Consider the following 26115-nt stretch of genomic DNA (forward strand, 5'->3'; position numbering starts at 1 on the left):
CTATTCCAGTGTTCTCAAAAGTGCTGGTATAGATCTTGAATGAATATAATTTAAAAGGACCATATCAATACTTTTGAAAGCCCTGGCATAGGCAGTACCTATTCCAACGTACTCAAAAGTACTAGTATAGGTCTTTAAATAATATAATTTAAAGGCCCATATCTTATGCCCAACCCCTATTCCAGCGGTTTTCAAAGCGCAAGAATAGGTCTTTTTAAAAAAAAAAATTTTAGCACCTGTAATGTACTTACAATACATATTTTCCAATACCTATTTTATAGCAACTATAATAAACCACAATTCATGTTTTCCAATAACAAATACAATATCACATTAAACCAAGAAACTAAATATTTTTATTTCACCATATCAATAATTAAATCCCAAATGTCTAGAATTTTATATACAAAATAATACATTCCAAGTGTCTAGAATTTTATAATAAATTTTCCAATTATAACATATATAGATCATAGTTTGAAAATTTATTATAAAATCAATCCCGTAATTCCAACCGCTTGTATCAAAAGTTCCAAGTCAAAAATTTCCAGGGAAACTTGAAGGGAGCCTTTTCTTCTCAACTTCAGTTGTATTGCATAATAAAAACCAGTCCAGCAACCATTATATCAAAATCTTTTTGTTTGATTGACAATAATAATAATAATAATATTAATAATTAGTACCCAAATATTTAATGTGGAAGGCAAAGAAGGAAATATTACTTCATTGAACTCTCTTGCTTGTGGTAGCATGTTCAAACCAGTTGTCCCATCCAAAACTAGCAGGATCTCCTACACATATAATGGCATAATCTTAGACCAGTCTTAAAGACCAACAACTTTTGTTTAACGAGTCTCCAGTCATATGATCAAGTATGAAGGCTGAAATTTATGTAAGCCATTCTCCATAACACCAAGAGCCATCAAAGAGACCAGGAGAGATGGCTACTGGAGATGGAATAACTGCAGTCATAATATTATTAGGCATCCACCTTACATGTTATATTTTTCACTTAAGAAATCTTTACATACATGACCACAAAAGCTGGATGGAACCAGCATATAGAAGCACATAAGAAATAACTTTTTCTTTCTTTTTTTGGATAAGTAAAAAAATTGTTTTCAATAAGAGGATACCAAAACGGTATACAACCACAGCAAATAATATTAGCTTTCATAGAAAGAAAGAAAGGAAGGAATTTTTTTTTTATAAAATTTATGTTGCCACTTGTTTATTGGCAACTAGGGACAAAGCAACAAACAGACATGAAGTCATACTTTAGCATCACATCATACAAGCCCACCTCCAATTTCTCAGGCATGCTACAAGGTTCTTATACAATTAAACACATAATGCTTTAGTTGTAAAAATAAGGATAAGGTGCTACACTTTCAGCTTACATTTGGTGCACCTGGAACAATTTTCCCCACAGCTTTTTTACAGGCAATCAACTCTTCCATCAGGTTGAAATTAGTGTGGAGACCTGACAACATAAAATTACAATGTACTGAAATTTAATCCACAAAGAGGCACATTAAAGTATACTAAAAGCTAAGCATGAAAGTCCAGGGTACTCACGTCCAGATGTGTCACATAAAACTACATCAAAACCTTGTTCTTTCCCTCTTTTCACAGCTTGTGAAAGAACTATTAAGAAAGCACTTTAATATCATGAATTAGTAAGTATAACATAACAAATAAAACTTTTACAGACAAAAACAATGGAAACAATATGCAGAATGAATTCATTGTACTATTATAATTTAGTTGTCTACCTGATGATGCTTTAGCCTTATCTTTTTCAGCAACAACAATCTCACATCCAGTCCTCTCAGCCCATATCTCCAGCTGATCACTAGCAGCTGCTCTAAAAGTATCACTTGCTGCCATAAATATTTGAAATATTTTTAAAATGGAATGAAGACTAACTTGTGAATAAGGCATGCCCCACTCAACAAATATTAGAAATGCAAAGGAGAATCAGCAAAAATAAGTCAAATTATTTAAATATTGAGAACATTAGCTTCATCTAGAATAAGATCAATAATATTGGTTTATAATTTTGTATTTGTACATACTTTTAAATAAATAAAAAAAAATTTGTATTTGTACAGAAAAGTGTCCATCCCAAATGAGATTGCTCAAGTATCAGACACTTATAGTATTTCTAAAAGATCCTGACCCCTACACAGGTGCAGTAGTTGTATGTGGGTTCAGGCGTGGGTCTGGCCATTGCTGCTAGTTAGGTGATGGGAGAATCATCATGGTGTGTAATGGAGCTGGCCATTTTTGGGTTATAGGAATGGTTTACCTTGATTGGGTATTTTGGGGATTTTTTGGTGAAGAAGCATAACAGTTGTTAGTGGAAGGTGTTGTGGCTTGAGGGTATATTGCTGCCGAAGCATGGTAGAGACAATTTTTTTTTTACTTTTGGGCTTGGAAGTTCTAGCCTTCTAGGTGGTGGTAATGGCAATCATGGTGGGATTTAAAAAAAATAAATTTCAATTAATTGAGAATTTTTATATTTATTTTACTTTTAACATTTTTTTTTTCTATTTATGTCAAAAACAAAATTGTTTTGATACATTCGAGTTTAACGGCTCAAATTTAGTGATTCTTGACAGAAGGGTCACATCGGCATCAATGTAAATTGCAGGTTTTGAAAGTCGAGGGAGGAAAATGATAGCAACCTCAATACCTCATAGTAATGGAGGAAATTTGTATTTTTACCTATTTGTTAGAGAAACATAAATCAACCTACCAATAAAAGGTTATTTAAACCAAGATTGAACTTGTGGACACCAGTGAAAGCAACCTGAGGAATGACACTTTTTATTTTGAACATACACCATATACTTTGTATTCAATTTTCAATATCTTAACATGAACAACTCCAGATATTAAAGTTGTTTAACAAGAACCCAAAACCCAAAATGGCCTATGACCAGAAAACATTAAAATTAACAAACAACAATATTCTTATGTGACGTAATATGCTCTGAAGGATTAACAACATAAAATTAGAACACAAAATATTATTCACATTTTTTCCTTTTTCAATCAACTACTTGTCTTCGTAATCATATCACATGCCAAAACAACTAAGGTATCTTACTAAGTCCAGTTCAGATTCTCAAATGAACACAAAAATCCAGGCTTCTCTTCTATTCTTTGTAAGGCACTCAACTCATTATATTTCATTGTAGGAAAAGCAATACTCAAGCAATAATCTTACCATGGCCCCTTCATTTTTCAGTCTATAGGCCAGTTTTCCTGCAAAAGCAGTTTATCAGAATATCATTTTATTGCTTGCTATACTCTGGAATTTCATTTAAAATTTGAAGAATTCCTTTTAATAATAAAATGATCTATATGTCAACTTTACTCTAGTCTATTAACTTGATGAAATTTTTCCGAGCTGTAATTGATAAAATATCAATCAACTATAATCAGTGGCGGAACTAGAAATTTAGGTCAGAGGGGGCAAGATTAGAAGACAAGATTTTTAAAGTAAAAAAATGAATCCGAAAAAAATTTATCAATATTAATAACAAAAGAAATAAACAACTATATGCTAATATAATTACCATATAGAATCTAACATAAAATCATGGTTTTAAAAACCAGTACGATAAAAGAATCGAAAAAGAGACTGGTTACTGGTTTTTTGGTCAGATCGGTAGTCAAACCGATAACATCATAAATAATATAATTAATTTTTTTAAATAATAAAAATTAAAAAAATATATTTTAAGTTTTTTTTAACTAAGTTAAACATATATATATAATTTTAAAAAATAACGTGAGTTTAGTTTTCGTGTATTAAATTTAGGAATAAAAATAACAAAACCTAACAGTAATAGTTTTAATTTTCCAATGGTATTTTTTTAACAAATCTAGTGGAGCACTTGTGGAAATAATATAATAACTTGTAAAATCATCTGATATTAATATGAAGTGCCATGTTCCCAACATTTGTACAATACTTTCACAACAAATCATGTGTGGTAAGTTGTTATTGATTTTAATTTGAACACACCACTTAAATTTTTTTTATTCACTAGTATTAGCTAGTAACTACCCTACACTTAAGATTTATTGTAAAAATATTGTGAAAATATTATGATAGCATTTCTTAATTTTTATTTTTTATTCTATTTTTCCCTTCTCTCTTTTTTCTTCATCCACACATTTCTTTATTATTTTTTTCTTTTTTTTTTCCTCCACACATATTATTTCCCTTCTCTCTGATCTTTATCTTCACTTTTGATCACTTTTCTTTTCACTTTTCTCCTCTACAGACTACCACTTCATCCACTCCATATTCCACAACATACCAATATACTATATTATAATTATATGTAAAAAAATTTGCAAGTTCAGGGGGGGCACCTGCCCCCCCTCACCCCCCCCTCCCTCCGCCCCTGACTATAATAGACCTCCGCAAATATGGTTCAACAGAAAAATAATTTGGAATCTTTTCAAGGAAACAAAAAACCTATAGTAAAACAAAAAGTTAAACCAACATAAAAACTCCAACTTGATGACATTACCAAAATCTAGTAAAACATAACAATTGGCAAAAACCAATGCTTCAAAACACACAAACCAGAATCCGAGTTGAAGCTCGGTTTTACTGCCCCTCGTAGTTATCAATTCCAACACACTCTTCTTTAGTGCATCCTAGAAACATCACAATTTACATATCAATGATCCAGAAAGTACCAAGTACAAAAAAAATAAACTGAGCCCAGCTCAATTTAATACTATAGTCTATAGCTAGTTAGCTTATTTATAAAATTAAGCTACAATTCAGCCCAAGTTAACAAAACCAAGCCCCAACATATAAAACATAAAAATCCAAACAAAGAACAATGAATGTCATACTAAATATACAAAACAAAAGCTCAGTATCAACACCTTAATCTCACTCCCTGACTTAAGCTTTCCCGACAATATATCTTCCCGCAAGTTCTCCACAATCTTAATGGTGATCCTTGGCCCAAAATCAGACACTAGTAAAGCCTGAATTCAATGCATAGTTTAGTACCCAATTCATCAAATAAAGGAAAAATGAGAAAATGAACTCAAAGTATAAAGAGCATTCTAGTACTAAACGCCAAGACCTTTCAATACTATTGTAGTAGCCACGAAATGTTTAATCTGGCAATAACAAATCCAACCGTCAGAATTGAGTTGTTTTTTATTTTAGTAAAAAACAAAATGGCAAAGCAAAATAAAATTATCAACTAAACTGAGTGGAAAGATGAATGCATATGTTAAAGACACTTGCTTGATTCATGTTTGAAATATTGACAAGAAGCATATGCTCTAGGAAAATAGAGTGAGACATTTACAACTTTAATATTGAATGCTCTAGAAGTAACCACTAGCCCACCTTGAATTTCCTAAGAACTGGATTTAAAGCAATCATTTTTTAAACCTCACTTTGACAAAGTTTCCTAACATCATCACCATCATGCTTTCTCCTATTAGGCAAACATAGATAACAAATAAATGCATGCTTGATGGGAACATAAACAAGCAGTAAAGCATATCCCCAATATCAACCAATCACTATAAATTAACAAAAAAAAATGCCTATGATCTTTGATCCAGCAGAAAAATAAGTGAACGCTATAGAATTCCAATTAATAAGAATAAGAATAATTGAAACTTGGGAATAGTTATGGAACAAAGGCAAAAAAAAGAAAAAAAGAAGAAGAAACTTACTTTATTAGCTTGACCATTCTTTGCAATAGACTCTAAAACAAAACAATATACAAATGAAGGATGTGAAATCAAATCATTCAGCCTTTCATAAAACCAATGGGCGAAATGGTCAACTTCTTATAAAATTGTTCATAAAAGATATTCGTAAAAAACTATCTTATATGTCTATACTATTATTTAAGGGGCTTCCCCTGTTTGGATTCCTATTTTTTAGTTCAAAACTGCCCCTACACCTTTATGTTTAAGTAGAGACAAAATTAAAGGATAATCTGGTAAAAATGCAACTTTAACTTCCACTAAAACATTACCTAAAAAGTAGGGACACTCTCCTATTGATTTTCAAATTGATTATTCACTTATAAATTAGATTTTCAAAAAAAAATTATATATATATATATATAAAATACCCTCATCAGACCCACTTACAAGTTTTCAATTAACGGGGATAAATTTGTAAATTAAAACTCCTCCACTTTAAGACTCATAAACTCACGTACGCTTTGCAGTTTCTATGTTTAGTTCTACATCCTCCTTTCTTTTCTTTTTCTTCCACTTTCGGATTTGGTTTGTAAGCAATTTAAACAGACACTATCCAAGACTCCATCAACTTTTCAAATTCTATCTGTTACAAGTTCCTCTTTGTTTTGTTTTGTTTATCATTAACTTTCTTTGTTTATCATAGTTTGAGAAGTACTTACCCGTGGGTGAATGTGATTAGGGATTCAAGAGTGTTTTACAGTGGGTTATTACCCGTAGATGACTTTGAAATTTCAAAAGGAGGGTTTGTGCTTGAACTAACTCCTTGAAAAAGAATATTGGTAAGGGTTCTTACTTTTTGTTTTGGCCTAGAATTAAACACAAACTCTTTTTTGCCTTTTTTTTTTGGGTTGAAATTTAGGATTTTTCTAGGGGATTATGCTACTTGGTTTGCAGTGATAGATCATAAAACACAAATAGTGTTTCTTTGTTTCGTGTTTTGGATCCTTGCGATGACTAACTTTCTTCTTCAGTTCAAGAGCCGAAAACTCATTCCGTGGACCTCCTCCGACTTGAACTATATGTAATGGTGAGAACTTTCATCACACTGTGATAAGCCTTTTTATATATAGTGATTTTGCATTGAATTGTATGGTCAGTCCCACATTGACAAGATGTGTAAATGGGAAAGTAAATTGGTTGAATAATGTTTCACAAAATTGAATTGAAAACTTGGTTAATGCAGCATGTATCAATATTACTTAAGATGTGAATTGTTAAATATTTGTTTCGTAATTTACTGGGTTTTCTTTTTTAATACAAAAGGATTGCCTTGGCTCGCACATAAATTGTAATCCTATTTTATCAATAGCGTGTCGCATTGTGATCCATAAGAACAAAATTTTCCTACTATCCATTGATCATGATTAATCCAATCAATAAATATTCGCTACTTCATTGGATTTTCAATTTAAAACAAACACAAACTCTTTTTTTGTTTTATTAAAGTTTCCTTCTTCTTCTTTTTTTTTTCTAACTCTTTTATCTCTTTCAGGTTGACGTATGCACAAATTTATTGGATTGCATTGAGGAGGCATTAGAATGGAATACGGACTATTAGATAAGTTCAGGTGGCAGACTTTACAAGAATTATTGTGTGATTCAAACCTCACATAAAGTGGTTGTTATATAAGAAATTGTTGTAAAAAAATTTCTTTTGTAACATAAACTATATTTATCATTTGTATACTTCTATGTGAAATTCAATTTACATTTTTTTTTATAATTATTAATTTACTACTCCATAAAAAATGTTATGTACATTTTTTCAGTTTTAAAGGTAGTTTATATATTTGAAATTTAAACTCTTTTTAACTTTTGGTATGGATGTGTAGTAAGTAGCTAACTTTTAGGATTAAAACACTAAATTTTAGAAATAAAATTGAGCCTTTTACCGTAAAAGAGAAAAAATGGTAGTTGCTAAATTTTAGATATAAGCTCTTTTAAAATTTTTGTTATGGATGTGTAATACATGGCTAAATTTTAGGATTAAAATACTGCATTTTAGGATTAAATACAACTTGATAACTGTCATAAATAAAGAAGAACAGCAACACCACTAAAAAGAAAAAAAACGTGGATGCACATTTGGTGCCTTTCCATAACCAAAAAAAAAAACCTAAAACCAAAAAAATTTGAGTCTTTTCACATAAAAGAAAAAAAAAATGGCAGTTGTTAAATTTTAAATTTAAGCTATTTTTTACTTTTTGGTATGGATGTGAGTACATGGCCAAATTTTAGGATTAAAATACTACATTTGTGACTGTAGCATTACTCTATCTTTTAGTATACTTTTAGTAAAAAGTTAGTTAAACTGTTCCCAAACAAATTCTTACTCTTTTTTTTTTTTCTTAATTTTATAAATTAACATATAAAACAAACTTTTAATTAAATACTAGCCTCTGAGCACGCGCTCACGCGCGTACTCAGAGGCTCTTCTATTTTTTGGGTAAGAATTAATTTAGAGCATTTATTATAATTTGGGATGTAGGGGCATTGGGCCTAGTAATTTACCAAGGATGGCCCAACAAAGTCTTTTGGGCTAAAAACCCAAATCCGAGGACATCAAATGATCAGGAGTACATGAATGTACCTCATAAAGAAAATGCCAAATAAAGATATGATAAACGAGTGACCAATTACGTTCGAGGAATAGCTTTACCTCGGGTTTTTAAGTCGAGGTCATAAGAAGAGAGGTTTAGTGTCCCCGGGCTATGTTATAAGAAATCCTATGACTACGAGAAGACACGGTACATGTGGAGGACAATAGGAAGAGCGGTGGAATATCTAAGGTAAAGCTGCTACCACCGCCCATACATTAAATGCTCTGTAATTGATATACTGACTGCATAGTTGGAAAGATGGGACCTGAGCATGAGGTTTGGAACTTGGTCCCTGACCCCAGCGGACTTTGGGGAAGAATTGATGGGACAAGTATCCCAAGCCAGCTTTACAACCATGAGGTGGAAGATGATAAAGAGAAGAAGAGGAAGTATAAATAAAGAGGAAGACCTTCGGATCAAGGAGAGGGCTTTTTTCTGTAAAGAAGAAAGACAACAGTATATGATAATCTACAATTGTAACCAACCTGAGGAAGCAATATTATAAACTATCCTTGGATTGTGTCCGAGGAGGAGCTTTTAGTTATACTCTTACAAATAACTCTTTATTTTGTGCCATTGGGCCCAGAGCCCGTTCTTTTCTATGTTATTTAAAACCATCATTGAGAACTAGATTAGAAACCCACTATCTACAAATTTATTGTAAAAGGGCCTTTCAAGCCCATTTCCAACCTTAGATTGGGAATTTGAATTGTGTTCTTACAATTGGCGTCGTCTGTGGGAATTTAGTCTTTGAGGAAGTTTAGAACATCATGGTGGGCTCAGGACCACAACGCAATGCAGAGTCCGTAGGCTCCCAGCATGAGGATCACTCCTTGCATCCTAATCAAGGAGAGAACTGGGAAGGCAGTGTACATACTACGCACATTATCAGAAGTACGAGTCATTCACAAGCAGGCTCTATTAGCTCTTTCAAGGAGCTTACTAGAGCATTTGGTTCTCGCTTCATCACGTGCAGTAAAGTTCCTCGGCCATTAGATTCATTATTATCCATGGCCATGAGGGATAGGGAAACCCTGAGAACGTATTCGGATAGGTATTGGGAGATGTTCAATGAAATTGATGGGGACTTCAATGATGTGGCGATAAGGACCTTCAAGGTCGGCCTACCGACGGAGCATGACTTAAGGAAGTCTTTGACGAAAAAGCCTGTCAGAAGCGTCTGCCGGCTTATGGATCACATCGACGAGTACAGAAGGGTTGAGGAAGATCAGCAGCAGGGAAAGGGTAAGACGAAGGTTATCCCACAGGAAAGGAGGGATTTCAGGTCGAACAGATACAACAACAATAGGCCTGCAAGAGATTTTCCCAGACAAGCTGGTCATATGCCCCCACAAGTGGTCAACACCGTTTTCAAAGAACCAGTGCAGCTGCTATTGGAGAAAATCAGGCATGAGTCTTTCTTCAAATGGCCAAATAAGATGGCAGAGGACCCTTTGAGACGCAACCAAAATCTCCACTGCCATTATCACCAGGAGAGGGGTCACACCACCGAGGATTGTCGCACTCTGTGGAATCATTTAGAGTAGTTGGTCAAAGAGGGAAAGCTAAAGCAATTCCTGTATCAGCCTAATGGGCAAGGAAACCAATCAGGAGTGGCAAACCACGGTGGCCCTTCGTCAAGGCCTCCTCTAGGTACAATCAATGTAATTTTCGCGGCACCTAGAAGGACTGGCTCAACTCCCTTTAGGGTGATGTCAGTGGCTCGGACTTTGGCCGAGGAGTCAAGGGATCAGCCGAAGAGAATTAAGGCAAGTGTCCTACCAGTTTTAGGTTTCTCAGAAGAGGACAAAGTGGGGACTATCCAGCCTCATGATGATGCCTTGGTGGTAACCCTAAGAATAGGGGACTATGATGTGAAGAGGGTGATGGTCGATCAAGGCAGTGGCGCAGATATCATGTACCCTGACTTGTTTAGAGGTTTAAAATTAAAGCTTGAAGATCTTATGGCGTATGACTCACCCTTGATAAGTTTCGAGGGAAAGGCTATCGTTCCAAAAGGACAAATTAGACTACCTGTACAATTAGGCCCAGAGGTGGTAAACGTAGATTTCATCATAGTGGATGCCTATTCTCCCTACACGGCAATTGTGGCAAGACCTTGGTTGCATACGTTGGGAGCTGGTTCCTTAACCTTGCATGTTAAGGTTAAGTTTCATTCTGGAGACCAAGTGGTGGAGCTACTTGGGAGTCAATCTGTGGCTCGACAGTGTATCACGGCTGCAATTCTGCGTCAACCTGAGCTGGAGTCCTCGTCCTCGGTTGGCGGAGAGGCGTAGCAATCAAAGTATTTTGGCGCAGCCAAGGTATATAAACCTGCATGTGAGGAATTGGAGAAGATTCTCATAGATGACGACCCTGAGAAGTTCTTTCAGGTAGGGGTTCAATTGTCACAGAAGGAGAAGAAAGAGCTGATTTTGTTTTTAAGAAAAAACATGGACGTATTTGCATGGAATGCTTATGAGGCCCCTGGGGTTGATCCAAGTTTCATTTTTCATCATTTAAAGGTCAATCCAGCTACGGTACCAAGGAGGCAACCACCTCGGCGGTCCTCTAAAGAGCATTCCGAGACTGTGAAAGAGGAAGTACTGAAACTCAAGAAGGCGGGTGCTATCAAAGAAGTTTTTTATCCCGAATGGTTAGCCCATACGGTAGTGGTAAAAAAGAAGAATGGGAAATGGACAGTTTGTGTGGACTTCACAGATTTGAACAAAGCTTGCCGAAGGACTCTTTCCCAATGCCTCGAATTGATCAATTGGTGGACGCTACTATTGGACATCCTCGGATGAGTTTTCTTGACGCTTTCCAAGGTTACCACCAAATACCTTTAGCTGTGGAGGACCAGGAGAAGACTGCATTTGTCACTCCCACAGGAAACTACCATTATAAGGTAATGCCGTTTGGTTTGAAAAACACAGGGGCTACCTATCAAAGGATGATGACGAGAATGTTTGAGACATAGCTGGGAGAGATTATTGAGGTATATGTGGATGATATGGTGGTAAAGAGTAAAGCATTTTCTATGCATTTGGAAGATCTGAGCAACACTTTTCAAATGCTAAGAGAGTATAAATTGCGACTCAATGCCTCTAAATGTTCTTTTGGTGTGGGATCAGGCAAGTTTCTAGGCTATATGGTAACTCACCGGGGAATTGAGGTGAATCCTGCTCAGGTTAAGGCCATTAACAACTTACACCCACCTCGGAATCCTAAAGAAGTACAGAGACTAACAGGTATGACCGCTGCCCTCAACCGATTTATATCTCGGTCCACGGACAGATGTAGGCCTTTCTTTCAGTTGTTGAATAAATGGAAGGGTTTTGAATGGACCGAGGAGTGTGCGGTGGCTTTTCAATAGCTTAAAGAGTATCTCTCGCAACCACCCATTATGTCTCGGCCAGAAATTGATGAAGTTCTATTTGCATATATTGCAGTAGCTAATCATGCAGTTAGTTTGGTTCTTATATGAGATGATAGTAATATCCAGAGGCCAGTTAATTATGTAAGCAAGTCTCTGCATGAAGCCGAGGTGAGTTATTTTCCACTAGAGAAAGCTATTTTAGCGGTGGTGCATGCTACACGAAGGCTTCCTCATTACTTCCAATCCCATACGGTGGTTGTCCTTACACAACTCCCTCTCAAATCTATACTTCAGAGTGCGGATTATACGGGAAGGATTGTGAAATGGGGCACTATCCTAGGAGCTTTTGACATCAAATATACGCCTCACACCTCTATAAAGGGGCAAGTCATCGCGGATCTTGTGGCGGATTTACTGAGCCCTCATTAGAAGAATATATTGAAGGATCAAGTGTGGGTAAAAAATCAATAGGCATGATTTCATGCAAAGAGCCTCCGTTATGGAAAGTGCACATTGATGGAGCAGCAAATCAGAGAGGATCTGGTGTGGGACTAGTTTTGGTATCCCCGGAGGGAATTACTTTTGAGAAATCTTTGAGATTGGGGTTCTCGGCCAACAACAATGAAGTAGAATATGAGGCCGTCCTCACAGGGATGAACATGGTTCATAAAATGGAAGGGAAGACGGTACAAATGTTCTCGGATTCATTATTGGTGGTAGGCCAAGTAGAAGGGAAGCTAGAAGCTAGAGATTCAAGAATGCAAGGATACCTAACCCAGGTTAGATGTATGCAATCTAAATTTGAGTCTTTTTCATTATTACATGTATCCAGATGTTGGAATACCCATGCCGATTCATTAGCCACACTCGTAACATCCTTGGCGCAAAGCTTACCACGGGTTATCCTTGTCGAAGATCTGCTGAAACCTGCTGAGACGAATGGTAACGTCACTCGAATTCTTCAAATTAGGACAGGGCCTAGTTGGATGGATCAAATAGTAACTTTTCTCAAAGATGATATCCTGCCTAAAGAAAAAGTCGAAGCAGATAAAATTCCCAGGAAAGCAACTCGGTTTTGGTTATCCGAGGACCATAAATTATACAAACGCTCTTTTTCGGGACCATATTTGTTATGTATGCACCCTGAGGCAACGGAGTTACTTTTGGAAGTGTTGCATGAAGGGATTTGTGGAAGTCACACTGGGGGAAGGTCTTTGGCTCATAGAACCCTTACTCAGGGCTATTGGTGGCCCAATATGCAGAGGGAGGCGCAGGATTATGCGAAGAAGTGTGACCAATGTCAAAGATTCGCTCCAAACATACATCAACCAGGAGGTGTCCTTAATCCTCTATCTAGCCCTTAGCCTTTTGCTCAATGGGGCTTGGACATTGTTGGACCTTTCCCAAAAGCAACAGGAAACAGGCGATGGCTCCTCGTCGGAATGGATTATTTCACCAAATGGGTTGAAGCTGAGTCATTATCAAATATCAGAGACATGGAAGCGAAAAAATTTGTATGGAAAAACATCGTTACCAGGTTTGGCATCCCTCATTCTCTCATTTTAGATAATGGTTTACAATTTGATAGCAAAGCCTTTAGGAAATATTGTTGTGATTTGGGCATCACGAATAGATATTCCACTCCAGCTTACCCTCAAGGGAATGGCCAAGCCGAGGCTGTCAATAAAGTGATAGTTAATGGACTCAAAAAAAGGTTAGGTGACGCTAAGGGAAGGTGGGTGGAAGAACTGCCACATGTCTTGTGGACATATCGACCTATCCCACGAAGATCCACAGGAGAAACGCCCTTCTCCATGACTTATGGAGCCGAGGCAGTAATACCCCTAAAAACTGGGTTCCCAACCCTAAAGAAAAGCTCCTTCATTCCAGATAGCAACGATGATCTATTGAGGAGAAATTTAGACTTAGTTGAGGAACGACGGGAGAATGACATGGTTCAACTAGCTTATTATCAACATAAGCTCAAACAGGGGTATAATTCTCATGTAAAACTGCGACCTCTTGCACCTGGCGACTTGGTATTGAGGAAAGTTTTGGGCACAACAAAGAATCCAGCATGGGGAAAACTAGGGCCCAACTGGGAAGGACCTTATCGTATTACTTTGGTCGCAGGAATAGGGGCTTACAATCTTGAGGATTTGGACGAACATGTTGTACAACGTCCTTGGAATGTAAATAACCTATGAAGGTACTATTATTAAATGAAAGGCACTTTGGCCATTTTTGTTAAAACTGCATTGCGTTCATTGTCTTCGTTCATCTAAGTATCAAACTGAAGCTTGGCGTGCCTGGATCCTCGGACCACACACCTCGTCTAAATTGATATTTTTTATCAAGAGTTAAACAGAACCTTAGTTATGTCTGGTCCTCGGATCATCTACTTTGGAAAAATTAACATTTCAATTGTTTCGTCTAAGTATCAAATTGAAGCTTGGTGTGCCTGGATCCTCGGACCACATACCTCGTCTAAATTGATATATTTTTTTTATCAAGTGTTAAATAGAACCTTAGTTATGTCTGGTCCTCGGATCATCTACTTTGGAAAAATTAACATTTCAAGTGTTTTATCTAAGTATCAAACTGAAGCTTGGTGTGCCTAGATCCTCGGACCACATACCTCGTCTAAATTGATATTTTTTATCAAGTGTTAAACAGAACCTTAGTTATGTCTGGTCCTCGGACCACATACCTCGTCTAAATTGATATTTTTTATCAAGTGTTAAACAGAACCTTAGTTATGTCTGGTCCTCGGATCATCTACTTTGGAAAAATTAACATTTCAATTGTTTTCATCTAAGTATCAAACTGAAGCTTGGTGTGCTAGGATCCTCGGACCACATACCTCGTCTAAATTGATATTTTTTACCAAGTGTTAAACAGAACCTTAGTTATGTCTGGTCCTCAAATCATCTACTTTGGGAAAATTAACATTCCTTTTCTTTTTCTTAAAGTATCAAAGCTTGGTATGCCTAGGTCATTAGACCATATACCTTATTTCATATATTTGACATAAATCAAACTAGAGGTCTAAATGAAAAATCAACTGCTTAAAAGTCTCCTTGAGATAGTGATAAACAGATAAGAAATCCATGAGCATCACTTAATGCATCTCCTGGCATATTGAACCTGCCTATAGTATCAAGTTTGATCCAGTTTTTGGCTTTGACTTTAGTAAATTAATAAGGGCGAAAGGATTACTGTTCTAAATATATGGCAAAACAAAACAAAAGTGAAGGCCATCAAACAAAAAAGAACTTGCGCTTATATTAGATTCAGAAAGTATTTTGTAATTACAAGGAACTTGCGAAATTACACTTAGCAGAAAATAAAGAAAAAACCAAAACTAAGGAAAAGCAGTCACTGCTTCAATTTTATCTTTAGAGGGCCTTTAGGGTCTTGAGGAGGTGGAAGCTGCACCGAGGCCTCATCGACAATTCCTTTGCCTTTGGAATCATCCTTCAAAGTTATCGGATTTGCTTGGTCACCCAACTCATCCTTGGAAGATTCCTGAAGGTCATTTGAAGGCTGTATGTCTTCTAGTGCCTTCTCTTGTATTGGATCAACTTGCTTGAGGAGATCTTCAGAAAGAGCTGAGTGTTCAGCCTGTTCACCTCTCTTATCCTTAGATGATACCTGGGTAGCTTCATTGTCAGCTTGAGGAACGTCAGAAGCTCGAATTGCTGGAGGATAGTAGACACTCTCTACTTTCCAAAGAGTAGAAGAGGCATCAACCCCAGCTTAGGAAAGTCCCTCGTTCCACACTTGGAGGCAGTAATGTCTACATACCTCGGGAACCTGAGCCTTGAAGGTTTCCGTGATCTCCTTCACACCTATCTCGTAACCTTCTTGTTCAGCTAGCTCCTTTGAATTTTCAACCTCTTCTTTTGCCTTTTTAGCTCTTTCCTTTTCTTCAAGGGCTTTCTCTTTGCCCTTGATGGCCTCCTCCTTAACCCTCTCAGACTCCTTCAGATCTTTTTTCAGATCCTCAATAAGCTTTCGTGCTACAGCGAGGTTCTCGTCGGCTTGTCGGAGCATCAGTCACTGGTCCTCGGCCTGTTTAGTGGTTGTTTTGAGATCAGCCTCTAAACCTGACCTTTCACTCTCTGCCTTAACCAACTTGGCTGAGACCTTCTAGCTTCTTCTTCTGAATGTCCGAGATCCTTTGGGCGGCTTCACGCCTTGATTCCTCGGCCCTCAGAGACTTGTATGAGCTGATGGCAATCTCTTCTGCCCTATGGGCAGATTGACCAGCCTGTGAACAAAAAATATATATATATATATATATGTGTGTGTGTGTGTGTGTATGTGTGTGTGTGTGTAAGTTTTATAAAATATATATATATATATATATATATATATATATATATATATATACAATAAAAATAGATAAGGCTTAGAAGAGAAACTTACCATTGCAAGCTCCTTCTTTAGAATCATGAAGACATTGTGGTCTCTTTTCTTTCTAAGCTCACTCATATCCTCAAGGAGCAGCAACGCTTGCTCCAATGCGTCTGCCACGCACGCAGCAGTCCCCTCATCAGAGTTTCTGATGGATGCATCCACGGTAATAGCCCGGTCGTCCATGGTAATGTCAGGGAGCCATAGAGGAGCTTGCACGGTCACCTGCAATTCGGTCCTTTTTTCCGACCTGGTCTGCACCGTGCGGGCCTGCTTACAACCCTTTTCAATCTCGGGCTCTTTAGGAAGAGAGCCCTTCCCTACCTCCATCACTTCCTTTCCCTTCTGCTGATCCCTTTTCCTTTTAAGGTCAGCCGCATTGGTACGTTGAGTTTGGGGAGGAGGAGGAGGAGGAGGGAGCCTAGACTCAGGGCCTTTATCAGCACCCTTATCCTGGGCCCTAGGGTGCAGTTCCTTAGGAGGCTCTTGAGAGCCTGTGTGACCCTCAAGCACATCTTTTAAACTGGGCTTGACCTTGCGTTGAATGCCCATGTTATCGGATTGGTGAACAATGGCTGGCAAGACTTGTGAAGAGGTGCCGAGGATAGAAATTGAGTCTTCGGGAGAGTGGGGTTGGTTAAAAACCTTGAACTTGTCCTCGGAATCAGATACCTCGACGATGTTTTCTTCTTCCTTTACAGTAGGATGGGAAGACGTGGCTTCACCAAGTATGGATTGTGTAGGAATAGGGACTAAGGGAATCCCAACTGGAACAGGTTGTGGTGGTTGTATTGGTTGAGTGATCGGAGTAACTTGGGGAGTAGGAGCCCCCTCCGGTAGCAGGAAACCTTCAACGGCAACGCTAATCCGAGGAAGGCGGGGGTCCTTGGCTTTGATCACGCACTTCGGTGCCTAAAAGGCTTTGGAAATTGGATTGTAGCCGAGGATGAGATGAGCCGCTCGGAGTTGGCCGTTAGTATGCACAAAAACTTCGACTTGTAGGATCTCGTCCAAACGTCCAAAATCGACAAGGAGAGGATGACGATCCGCTGCGTGTGGATCTGTAGAATTATCCAAAAGGAAAAGGGTAAGAATAAATAAGAAGACAAAAAAAAAAATATATATATATATATATATATATATATATATATATATAAAATAATGGTTTTTAGGGTTCTAGATAAAAAAACCAAAAACTTCACCTGGAGTCCCCTCCCTTGTCGGACAGGATAAGCCGTCGTGCCAATTTCTTGATACGATCAGGAAGTCGTTTTTTAGACCCTTATTAGATTCGGGCAGACACTGAATTAGCCTAAGTTCTAGGTATCTAGATTTTAGGTAATATTCGTCTTTCTTTGTCAGGTAATGGAGGTTATAAACCCAGTTCACGTCGTGATGAGTAAGCCCTAGGTTCATCCTCTCGTTTAAAGCGTCTATGGAACCTAAGATCCTAAAGACATTTGGGGCGCACTGGGTGGGAGTTAATCTAAAAGCCCTAAGGTAATCCCTAGTCATGGTTCCCATGGGGATTCTCATTCCCCCTTAGATGAATGCAATCAGCGGGATTACTAACTCCCCCGTTTTTCTTTTTTCAAAATATTCCTCCTCGTTATAGTACCTAATAGATACGTCTGAGGGGATTCGGTACTTAGCCTTGAATTGTTCTATTTTTTCGTTCGAATCCACCAGGGACGCAAATCTACCCATCTTTGAAAAAGGGGGGGTGTGAAGAAACTAAAAAAGAACTATGCCAAGGACGAAAGATACAGAGAAAAAGAAAAAGAAAGGGAGAGAAAGAAAACAAAAGAAACAAAGAGCTGATAAGAAGGGGAGAGAGTATGGGAGAACTTACTTTAAAAAAGAAGAAGGCACGGTTACCTCGGACAAAGTATTTGGTAAAATGAGAAGGCACGTGAAGGTAGCAAATGTGGCAGGTACGTTATAAGGTTATTGTAGTGTGAAAGATTTGAAGAAAATTAGTATTTATATATCAAAAGGAGTTATGAAGCGGGAGAATTCCTGTCTCAACCCAGGAACGACTCTCAACCGTTGGATATGTGTCACATCGTTGAAACATGGGGGACATAGAGACGCCAGAAATTAATTCAGGGGCGCTTCACATGCCGGAGCATTGGGAACATACGACGGGCAATTCAAAAGTCATTGTCCCCGTCAGCAATATTGCCAAAAATCCGCAAGACAAAAAGGAGATTTAAGTCGAGATCCTCTTTTCCTCCCGAGGTGAAGAAATAAAGAATCTCGAGGGGCTATTGTAGGGGCATTGGGCTCAGTAATTTACCAAGGATGGCCCAACAAAGTCTTTTGGGCTAAAAACCCAAATTCGAGGACATCAAATGATCTAGGAGTATATGAATGTACCTCATAAAGAAAATGCCAAATAAAGATATGATAAACGAGTGACCAATTACGTCCGAGGAATAGATTTGTCCTCGGGTTTTTAAGCCGAGGTCATAAGAAGAGAGGTTTAGTGTCCCCGGGCTATGTTATAAGAAATCCTATGACTATGAGAAGACACGGTACACGTGGAGAACAATCGAAAGAGCGGTGGAATATCTAAGGTAAAGCTGCTACCACCGCCCATACATTAAAAGCTTTGTAATTGATATACTGACTGCATAGATGGAAAGATGGGACCTAAGCATGAGGTTTGGAACTTGGTCCCTCACCCCAGCGGACTTTGGGGAAGAATTGATGGGACAAGTATCCCAAGCCAGCTTTACAACTATGAGGTGGAAGATGATAAAGAGAAGAAGAGGAAGTATAAATAAAGAGGAAGACCTTCGGATCAAGGAGAGGGCTTCTTTCTATAAAGAAGAAAGACAATAGTATATGATAATCTACAATTGTAACCAACCTAAGGAAGCAATATTATAAACTATCCTCGGATTGTGTCTGAGGAGGAGCTTTTAGTTATACTCTTACAAATAACTCTTTATTTTGTGCCATTGGACCCGGAGCCCGTTCTTTTCTATGTTATTTAAAACCATCCTTGAGAACTAGATTAGAAACCCACTCTCTACAAATTTATTGTAAAAGGGCCTTTCAAGCTCATTTCCAACCTTAGATTGAGAATTTGAATTGTGTTCTTACAGGGATTATTACATTTTCCAATCACAAAAAAAAAACTAGGGGTGTGATGAGTATTATGTGCGGTGAAATAATTTTTCATTACACCCCTAGGTTTTTTTTTTTGTGATTGGAAATGTAATAATCTCAAATTATAATAAATGCTCTAAATTAACCCTTACCCAATATATATATTGTTACGTGGTGACAAAAATAAGAGCATGAAACCAATTTAATCTCCATTACTTTGTATCCACAACCATGCATATGAGTGTGTTTGTGTATATATCGCTCTGTTTGTTTCGCTGAAAAACCTTCTGTAAAGATAGTTTTGCACATTTTTCAGTATTTGGTAGCACAAAAAAAACTAGTCAACGAAAAACTATCTTTAGTTAATGAAAAATCCTAATAAAAATAAGGCTTGTTTCTCACGGTACACTTTCTTACTTTTTCTCTCTTCCCTTTTCTTTTTCTTTCCTCACAGCCTCACTGTCACTACCTCTTATCTCCCCTCTTTTATAGATCTCTCTCTCTCTCTCTCTCCATGTTTCTTTTCTCCTTTATAACACAGTTCTCTGATTAGATTTTTTTTTCCCCCTCATTACTTAGTAATTATTCCATTCCTCTCTACTAACTTGCAAAGGAGAACATATTTGCAGCGGTAATTATTTCATTCCTCTCTACCAAAATTTCAATTCTTTACTTTGAATTTCAAACTTGATTTTATTTTTTTCTCTAAGAAATTTTTGGTTTAATGGATTCTAGCTAGTTCTTTTTTGCACATAAAAGTGCTAAAAAAATATAAAAAATAAAAAAGAAGAAGAAAGAATGAATGAAGTAAAAGACGCAAATTTTAAACATAGTGCCAGCTCAAAATTGCTTTTGCATAGGATAATCTTTACGGTAAATTAATAATATTGTTATATAATGAATGATAATTGTTTAGGGAAATGTATTTGCTAGTAGATACATTATGCAGATACTATGTAGTAATAATATACTATGTAGATACATTATATAAATACATAATTTCGAGTAATATTAAAGACTTGTGGTTGACCATAGTAGAGAATTAGTGTACAAACAAAAATAATAGACAATTAAAAGTTACTGTTATTTGTACTTATTAAAGATGTATTCTCATGTCAATTTTATGTATATAGACAAATGATTTATATATATATATACACGTACGTATGTTTGTATGGGCAATAATGTCTATATATATGAGCAAAATGAGTGGTAGAGATCATGAAAATTTGACAACTAATTTTAATTGTATCTATTGTCAAAATTTTAGTATGAAAACCAAATTCATTCTTGGTTTTTTATTTATTTTATTTATATTGATTACATTGGTTTACATAATACGCATGTTTTAAATTACACAAGAAATTTAAAAAATAAAAATAAAAATTTGCATACCAAACATCTGAAAATATTCTCAAGTTCATTTTTAAGATCGTTACCAAACACTAGAAAATGATACAATTTTCTATAAAATGCTTTTTGAAAAATGAACCATTTTCTAGAAAATATTTATGCTGAAACAAACAGAGCATGTGTGTATATATATATATTCCAACAATCAGAATATATTAGCAAACATGAACCATATCCTCATCATTGAGCAATGAGTTGTTCAGTTGTATTCATCATTAAATCAATATACCTATCCTTTATTATTCATGGTTTTGCATTATAATAAGACAATTCACTATGAATGGTACACTAGCCCAACACAATATAATCAGCATTTAGACTTAAGGGTCTGTTTGGATAGAACTTATTGCTGAAAACTGAAAACTAAAAACTGAAAACACTGTAGCAAAATAATTTTTAAATGCGTAAAAAATTACTGTTTACTCTTTTTTTACTGTTTATATGCACTGTTCATGTCCCATGAACAGTGCACTAAGCGCTGATCTTAAAAAAAAAAAAAAAAAAAAAAGCGGAATGCTTTAGACGCAGACGTGTATCCAAACCCTCTCTTAGTTGAGTCCATTCCTATATTTTTATTTATAAAAATAATTACATGTTTTGGAGAAATCAAAGGCAGAGTAAAGGAAAATAAAAATACAACATCTTGAAATTATAATAAGTTGTCTTCTCTTCTTTTATTTTTTCTTAATAATAAGCTGCCTTCTCTTACGCAAATCATCAAGCTAAACATGTCTTCTGCATAACTCTCACTTCTTCATCTTTCTTCCTTTTTATTCTAAATTTGCATAGCAACCAAACAATTGGTTAGCTGTACTTTTAAATTAAAAGCAACACAAAATCTAAACCCAAAAACACAAATAACAATGGTAATATATTAATGTATCCAACCATTTACTTTAACTATCCAAACAACCAAATTCCAATCTAAACCAGCTCAGACTTAAAAGCCCAGATAGCAAAAGTAGAATCAAACTTGCACTAGAACCCAAATTCAAACAGTTGTAACAAAACTAAAACGATGAAGTAAGCAAGAATTACTAATAAAGCATACTAATACCCAGATGCCAAAATTCCCAAATTACTCAAAAACTAAAACAATCCATTACCATCACAATCTTAAAATACCCAAAAAACCACAAAATATCAGAAACTCATGAAGCAAATCCATCAAAAAAATCCCAATCAAACGCCAGCTTCACTAATACCCAAAATCAAAACCCTAAACCAAAAATCAAAACAGAAACTTTATAATAACACTTACCAAAGGGTTGAGGGGAAAGGGAAGGAGAAATGGTTGTGGTGGTGATGTGGAAAGGAAGACCCAAAGGGTGTGGGTGAAGAGGAAAGGGAAGGCAAAGGGGAAAAAGGAGTGGGGAAGAGACGGAGGTGGAGCGTTGGCGTTGGTCTTGGCGGCATCGGCAGCGGCGGTGGCGGCATCGTTCAGCCATGAGAGAGAGAGAGAGAGAGAAGATATTTGGTGAGAGGTGTGTATGAGAGTGGATAGCTGAAAATTTAAGAAGGAAATAGGGTTAGAGTTATTGTGGCAACATTTAGACTTATTACGCCAGTCTTAAGTCGCCATAATACGTTTTCAAACAGAGAAAACCTATTGTGACGAACTATTTACTTATCGCAGCAGTTTTGAATTGCCACAATAAGTCAGAAAATTCTTAATAATAAAAAAAAGGTTGATGAGGCTTTTTTTATTTTTTAGAATCAGATTGATGAGTTAAGAAAAGGTAGACTTCTTGGGAATTGATTTAGGCATTGAAAAAAAACCTAATAGTAAAATTGTTATGCATTTGATTTTTTATTTATTTTTATATAACTAGCATTAGTGGGAAAAATGTTGGTGGATAACAAAATACTCCAGAATTATGCCAATTTATATAGGATAATCTTGTTAAAATTGTTCCAATTTATATTGGATAATCTCCTTAAAATTGAGTGAATCACAGCGTTATCTTCCAATCATTACAAACAAAAACAAAAACAAAAACAAAAGATGACTGAAATTCTCCTGAAACCTAAAAAATGACCAAAATATCACTGAAACCTAAAAAAGACCAAAATTAATAAAATATAATTTAAAAATCCTTTAAAATGACTGAAATACCCCTAAGACTAAAAAAATGCCAACTTACCCCATAAACTCAAAAAATAACCGAAACACCCCTGCCACCCAAAAAATGGTTGAAATATCTTCGAAATATGAAAAATAACCTTGAAGCCTAAAAAAAGACCAAAATACCCTTGAAACCTAAAAAAAGACCAAAAACCACCAAAACCTAAAAATGCCCCATCAGCCTAAAATAATAACCAAAATACCCCTGACAGCTAAAAATGAACCAAATACCCCCTAGGCATTAAAAATGACCAATATACACCCTAAGCGAAAAAGTGACCGAAATACCCTAGAAACTTAAAAAAGGACCAAAGTACCCATGAATCCTAAAAATGACCACAAGTACCCCTAAGCATAAAATAATGACCAAAATACCCCTGACAGCTAAAAATGACCAAATACTTGCTAAGCATTAAAAAATTACCAATATACACCCTTAGTCCAAAAAATGATCGAAATACCCTAGAAACATTAAAAAAAAAAAAAAACCAAAATACTCCTAAACCCTAAAGTTGACCAAAAATACCCTCTAAGCCTAAAATAATGACTAAAATGCCCTTGAAAGCTAAAGATGACCAAATACCCCCTAAGCATTAAAAAAATTACCAACATACATCCTAAGCCTAAAAAATGACTGAAATGCCTTGGAAACTTAAAAAATTAACAAAATACTCAAGTCATTTTTAATTTTTAAAGGGTATTTGGTCATTTTTAGGTTTTGGAGGTATTTTGTTCATTTTTTAAAGTTTCTCCAATGTTTATGTCATTATTTAGGTTTCACAGGTACTTCGGTCATTTTTTAGGTTTCAGGGGTGTATCGATCATTTTTTAGGTTTCGGGTGTATTTCAAACATTTCTACCGATTACGGGGGCATTTGGGTCATTTTTTGATTTATGGGAGTATATTGGTCTTACAGTCGCCATCGAGGGTATTTTGGTCTTTTCCAGACATTGGGGTATTTTGGTCTGTTTCTATGTTTCAGGGGGTATTTTTGTCATTTTTTGCACTTTAGGGGGGGGGGGTTGGTCATTTTTTAAGGTTTCGAGAGTGTTTCGGTCATTATTTAGGTTTCAGAGGTAGTTCGGACATTTTTTAGGTTCTGGGGGTGTATCGGTCTTTCTTTAGGTATTGGGTGTATTTTGGACTTTTTTTGTGTGCGTGTTTACGGAGGCATTTTGGTCATTTTTTGATGTATGGGGGTATTTTGGTCATTTTTTAGGTTTTAGGGGGTATTTCGGCCATTTTTTAGATTTTGGGGTGTATTGGGCTTTTTTTAGGTATTGGCTATATTTTGGACATTTTTGTGCTTACGGGGGCATTTTGGTCATTTTTTGATTTATGGAGGTATTTTGGTCATTTTTTAATTTTCGGGGGGTGTATCGATCTTGTTTTTAGTATCGGGTGTATTTTGGACCTTTTTTTGTGTTTATAGGGGCATTTTCATCATTTTTCGATTTATGGGGGTATTTTGGTCTTATTTCTAGTAATCAAGGGTATTTTGATCTTTTATAGGCATGGGGGGTACTTTGGTCATTTTCGATATTTTAAGGGGTATTTTTGTCATTTTTTAGGTTTTGGGGGGGGGTATTTTAGTCATTTTTTAGGTTTCGGGGGTTTATTAGTCTTTTTTTAGGTATCGAGCGTATTTTGGACATTTTTTGTGTTTACAGGGCATTTCGGTCATTTTTTCAATTTATAGGGGTATTTTGGTCTTATTCTAATAATCAAGGGTATTTTGGTCTTTTTCAGGCATGGGGGTACTTATTCATTTTCAATTTTTTGGGGGGGTATTTTGGTCATTTTTTACATTTAGGGGGCATTTAAGAAAAGCCTCATAAAAAAAGGGGAGGAATATTAATAGGCCCTATTCCAACGCTTTTTAAAGCGCTGGGATAGGTCACTTACATAAGGGAAAGGAGTAAACCCTATTCCAAGGCTTTCAAAAGTGCTGGGATAGGTCACTCATATAAAGGGAAGGCGTAAACCCTATTCCAACGCTTTCAAAAGCGCTGGGATTGGTTCTTTAAGATAAACAAATTTAAAAATAAAAATATTATTGTAAACAACCTATCCGGGCGGTTTTGAAACCACTAGGATAGGTCACCCACATAAAGGGAAGGAGTAAACCCTATTCCAACGCTTTCAAAAGTGCTGGGATAGGTCACTCACATAAAGGGACGGAGTAAACCCTATTCCAGCGCTTGCAAAAGCGCTGGGATTGGTTCTTAAAGATAAACAAATATAAAAATAAAAATATTATTGTAAACAACCTATCCGGGTGGTTTTAAAAGCGCTAGGATAGGTCACCCACATAAAGGGAAGGAGTAAACCCTATTCTAGCGCTTCCAAAAGTGCTGGGATAGGTCTCTCTCCATAAGGGAATGGAGTGATCCTATCCCAGCACTTTTGAAAGCGCTGGAATATGGTCCACCTATTCTAGCGATTCCAAAAGCACTGGGATAGGTCTTTCCCATAAGGGAAATCAGTAACCCGATTCCAGCGCAATAGGGCTTCCTATACCAGCGTTTTTGAAAACCACCGCTAAGGACCTTTGATTGTAGCAATTTGTAAAGCGCCACTTTTGAGCTGCCGTAATAGGGTTTCCTATACCAATGGTTTCAAAAAGCGCTAGTACAAGCTCCTCTATTATGGCGGTTTTTAAAAGTGCTGGGAAAAAAATGCTGGGATAGCCAGATTTTTTTTGTAGTGCTGGCCTCTGCAAAGAAAAATTTACAACAATTGTTAAAGTTTTTTTTGTTGCATAAATCTAGATAAATGTATATAGAATGTGTTAAGACATAGCACGTTAGATAAGATATTTATGTGGTTGAGTAGAAAATGGCTAAAAGCAATTGGTATTGAAATCTAGAGACTAGAACGGCACTAGTGAAATCTAGCTGATATATTGTTTGGGTGTCCGTGCCCCATGCCTGGTTTGGCGTACTAGATTTTGTTTGAAGTACCTGTCAAACATGTTGCCGTGACTTTCATGAACGTATATCACCATTGCAACATGCATGAGACTGACCATTGAGTTGGTTTTCTCTAAGTATAGTTGAAAGGAATCTCATAGTATTTAAAGTTGGTATCACTAGTGCCATGCCCTGATACCCACATGAATGTATTATACATGAAATGTGGGGCAAAAGCCTCACTGCGAAGTGTACATTTGAAACGTTGTCTTGTTTCATGTGAACATTCATGTAGCCACAACACATAGCGAAGCCAATCTATGAGCAAATGGTGCTACTCTTCAGTCTTTTGGTACCATAAAATGGGGTTTTGTGTA

The 26115-nt window shown here is 36.5% G+C and overlaps 1 protein-coding gene and 1 long non-coding RNA gene across 2 annotated transcripts; both read right to left on the reverse strand.

The window, feature by feature from the left end:
* Positions 1 to 386: 386 nt before the first annotated feature.
* On the reverse strand, positions 387 to 1890 carry LOC142628680 (cell division protein FtsY homolog, chloroplastic-like). The gene is made up of 4 exons (XM_075802727.1): positions 1776 to 1890; positions 1579 to 1647; positions 1401 to 1483; positions 387 to 791 (listed from the first exon to the last, which is right to left on the reverse strand). Exons 1-4 carry the CDS (start codon positions 1888 to 1890, stop codon positions 627 to 629), a joined length of 432 nt encoding a protein of 143 aa, XP_075658842.1. The 3' UTR covers positions 387 to 626.
* Positions 1891 to 20855: 18965 nt separating this feature from the next.
* On the reverse strand, positions 20856 to 22237 carry LOC142629366 (uncharacterized). The gene is made up of 3 exons (XR_012843044.1): positions 21962 to 22237; positions 21243 to 21475; positions 20856 to 21019 (listed from the first exon to the last, which is right to left on the reverse strand). It is a non-coding gene; the product is annotated as an uncharacterized LOC142629366 (long non-coding RNA).
* Positions 22238 to 26115: the final 3878 nt, after the last annotated feature.

This window comes from Castanea sativa, chromosome 3, assembly GCF_040712315.1.
Source record: "Castanea sativa cultivar Marrone di Chiusa Pesio chromosome 3, ASM4071231v1".
NCBI lineage: Eukaryota > Viridiplantae > Streptophyta > Magnoliopsida > Fagales > Fagaceae > Castanea > Castanea sativa.

What these genes read in the sequence shown, in the direction of transcription:
- LOC142628680 (XM_075802727.1), bottom strand. Translation starts at nt 1,890, where the DNA reads ATGGCAGCAAGTGATACTTTTAGAGCAGCTGCTAGTGATCAGCTGGAG. An exon ending in TAAGGCTAAAGCATCATCAG is followed by an intron (nt 1,648 to 1,775) that starts GTAGACAACTAA and finishes CTTTCTTAATAG; the next exon opens with TTCTTTCACAAGCTGTGAAA. An exon ending in TTTATGTGACACATCTGGAC is followed by an intron (nt 1,484 to 1,578) that starts GTGAGTACCCTG and finishes TTATGTTGTCAG; the next exon opens with GTCTCCACACTAATTTCAAC.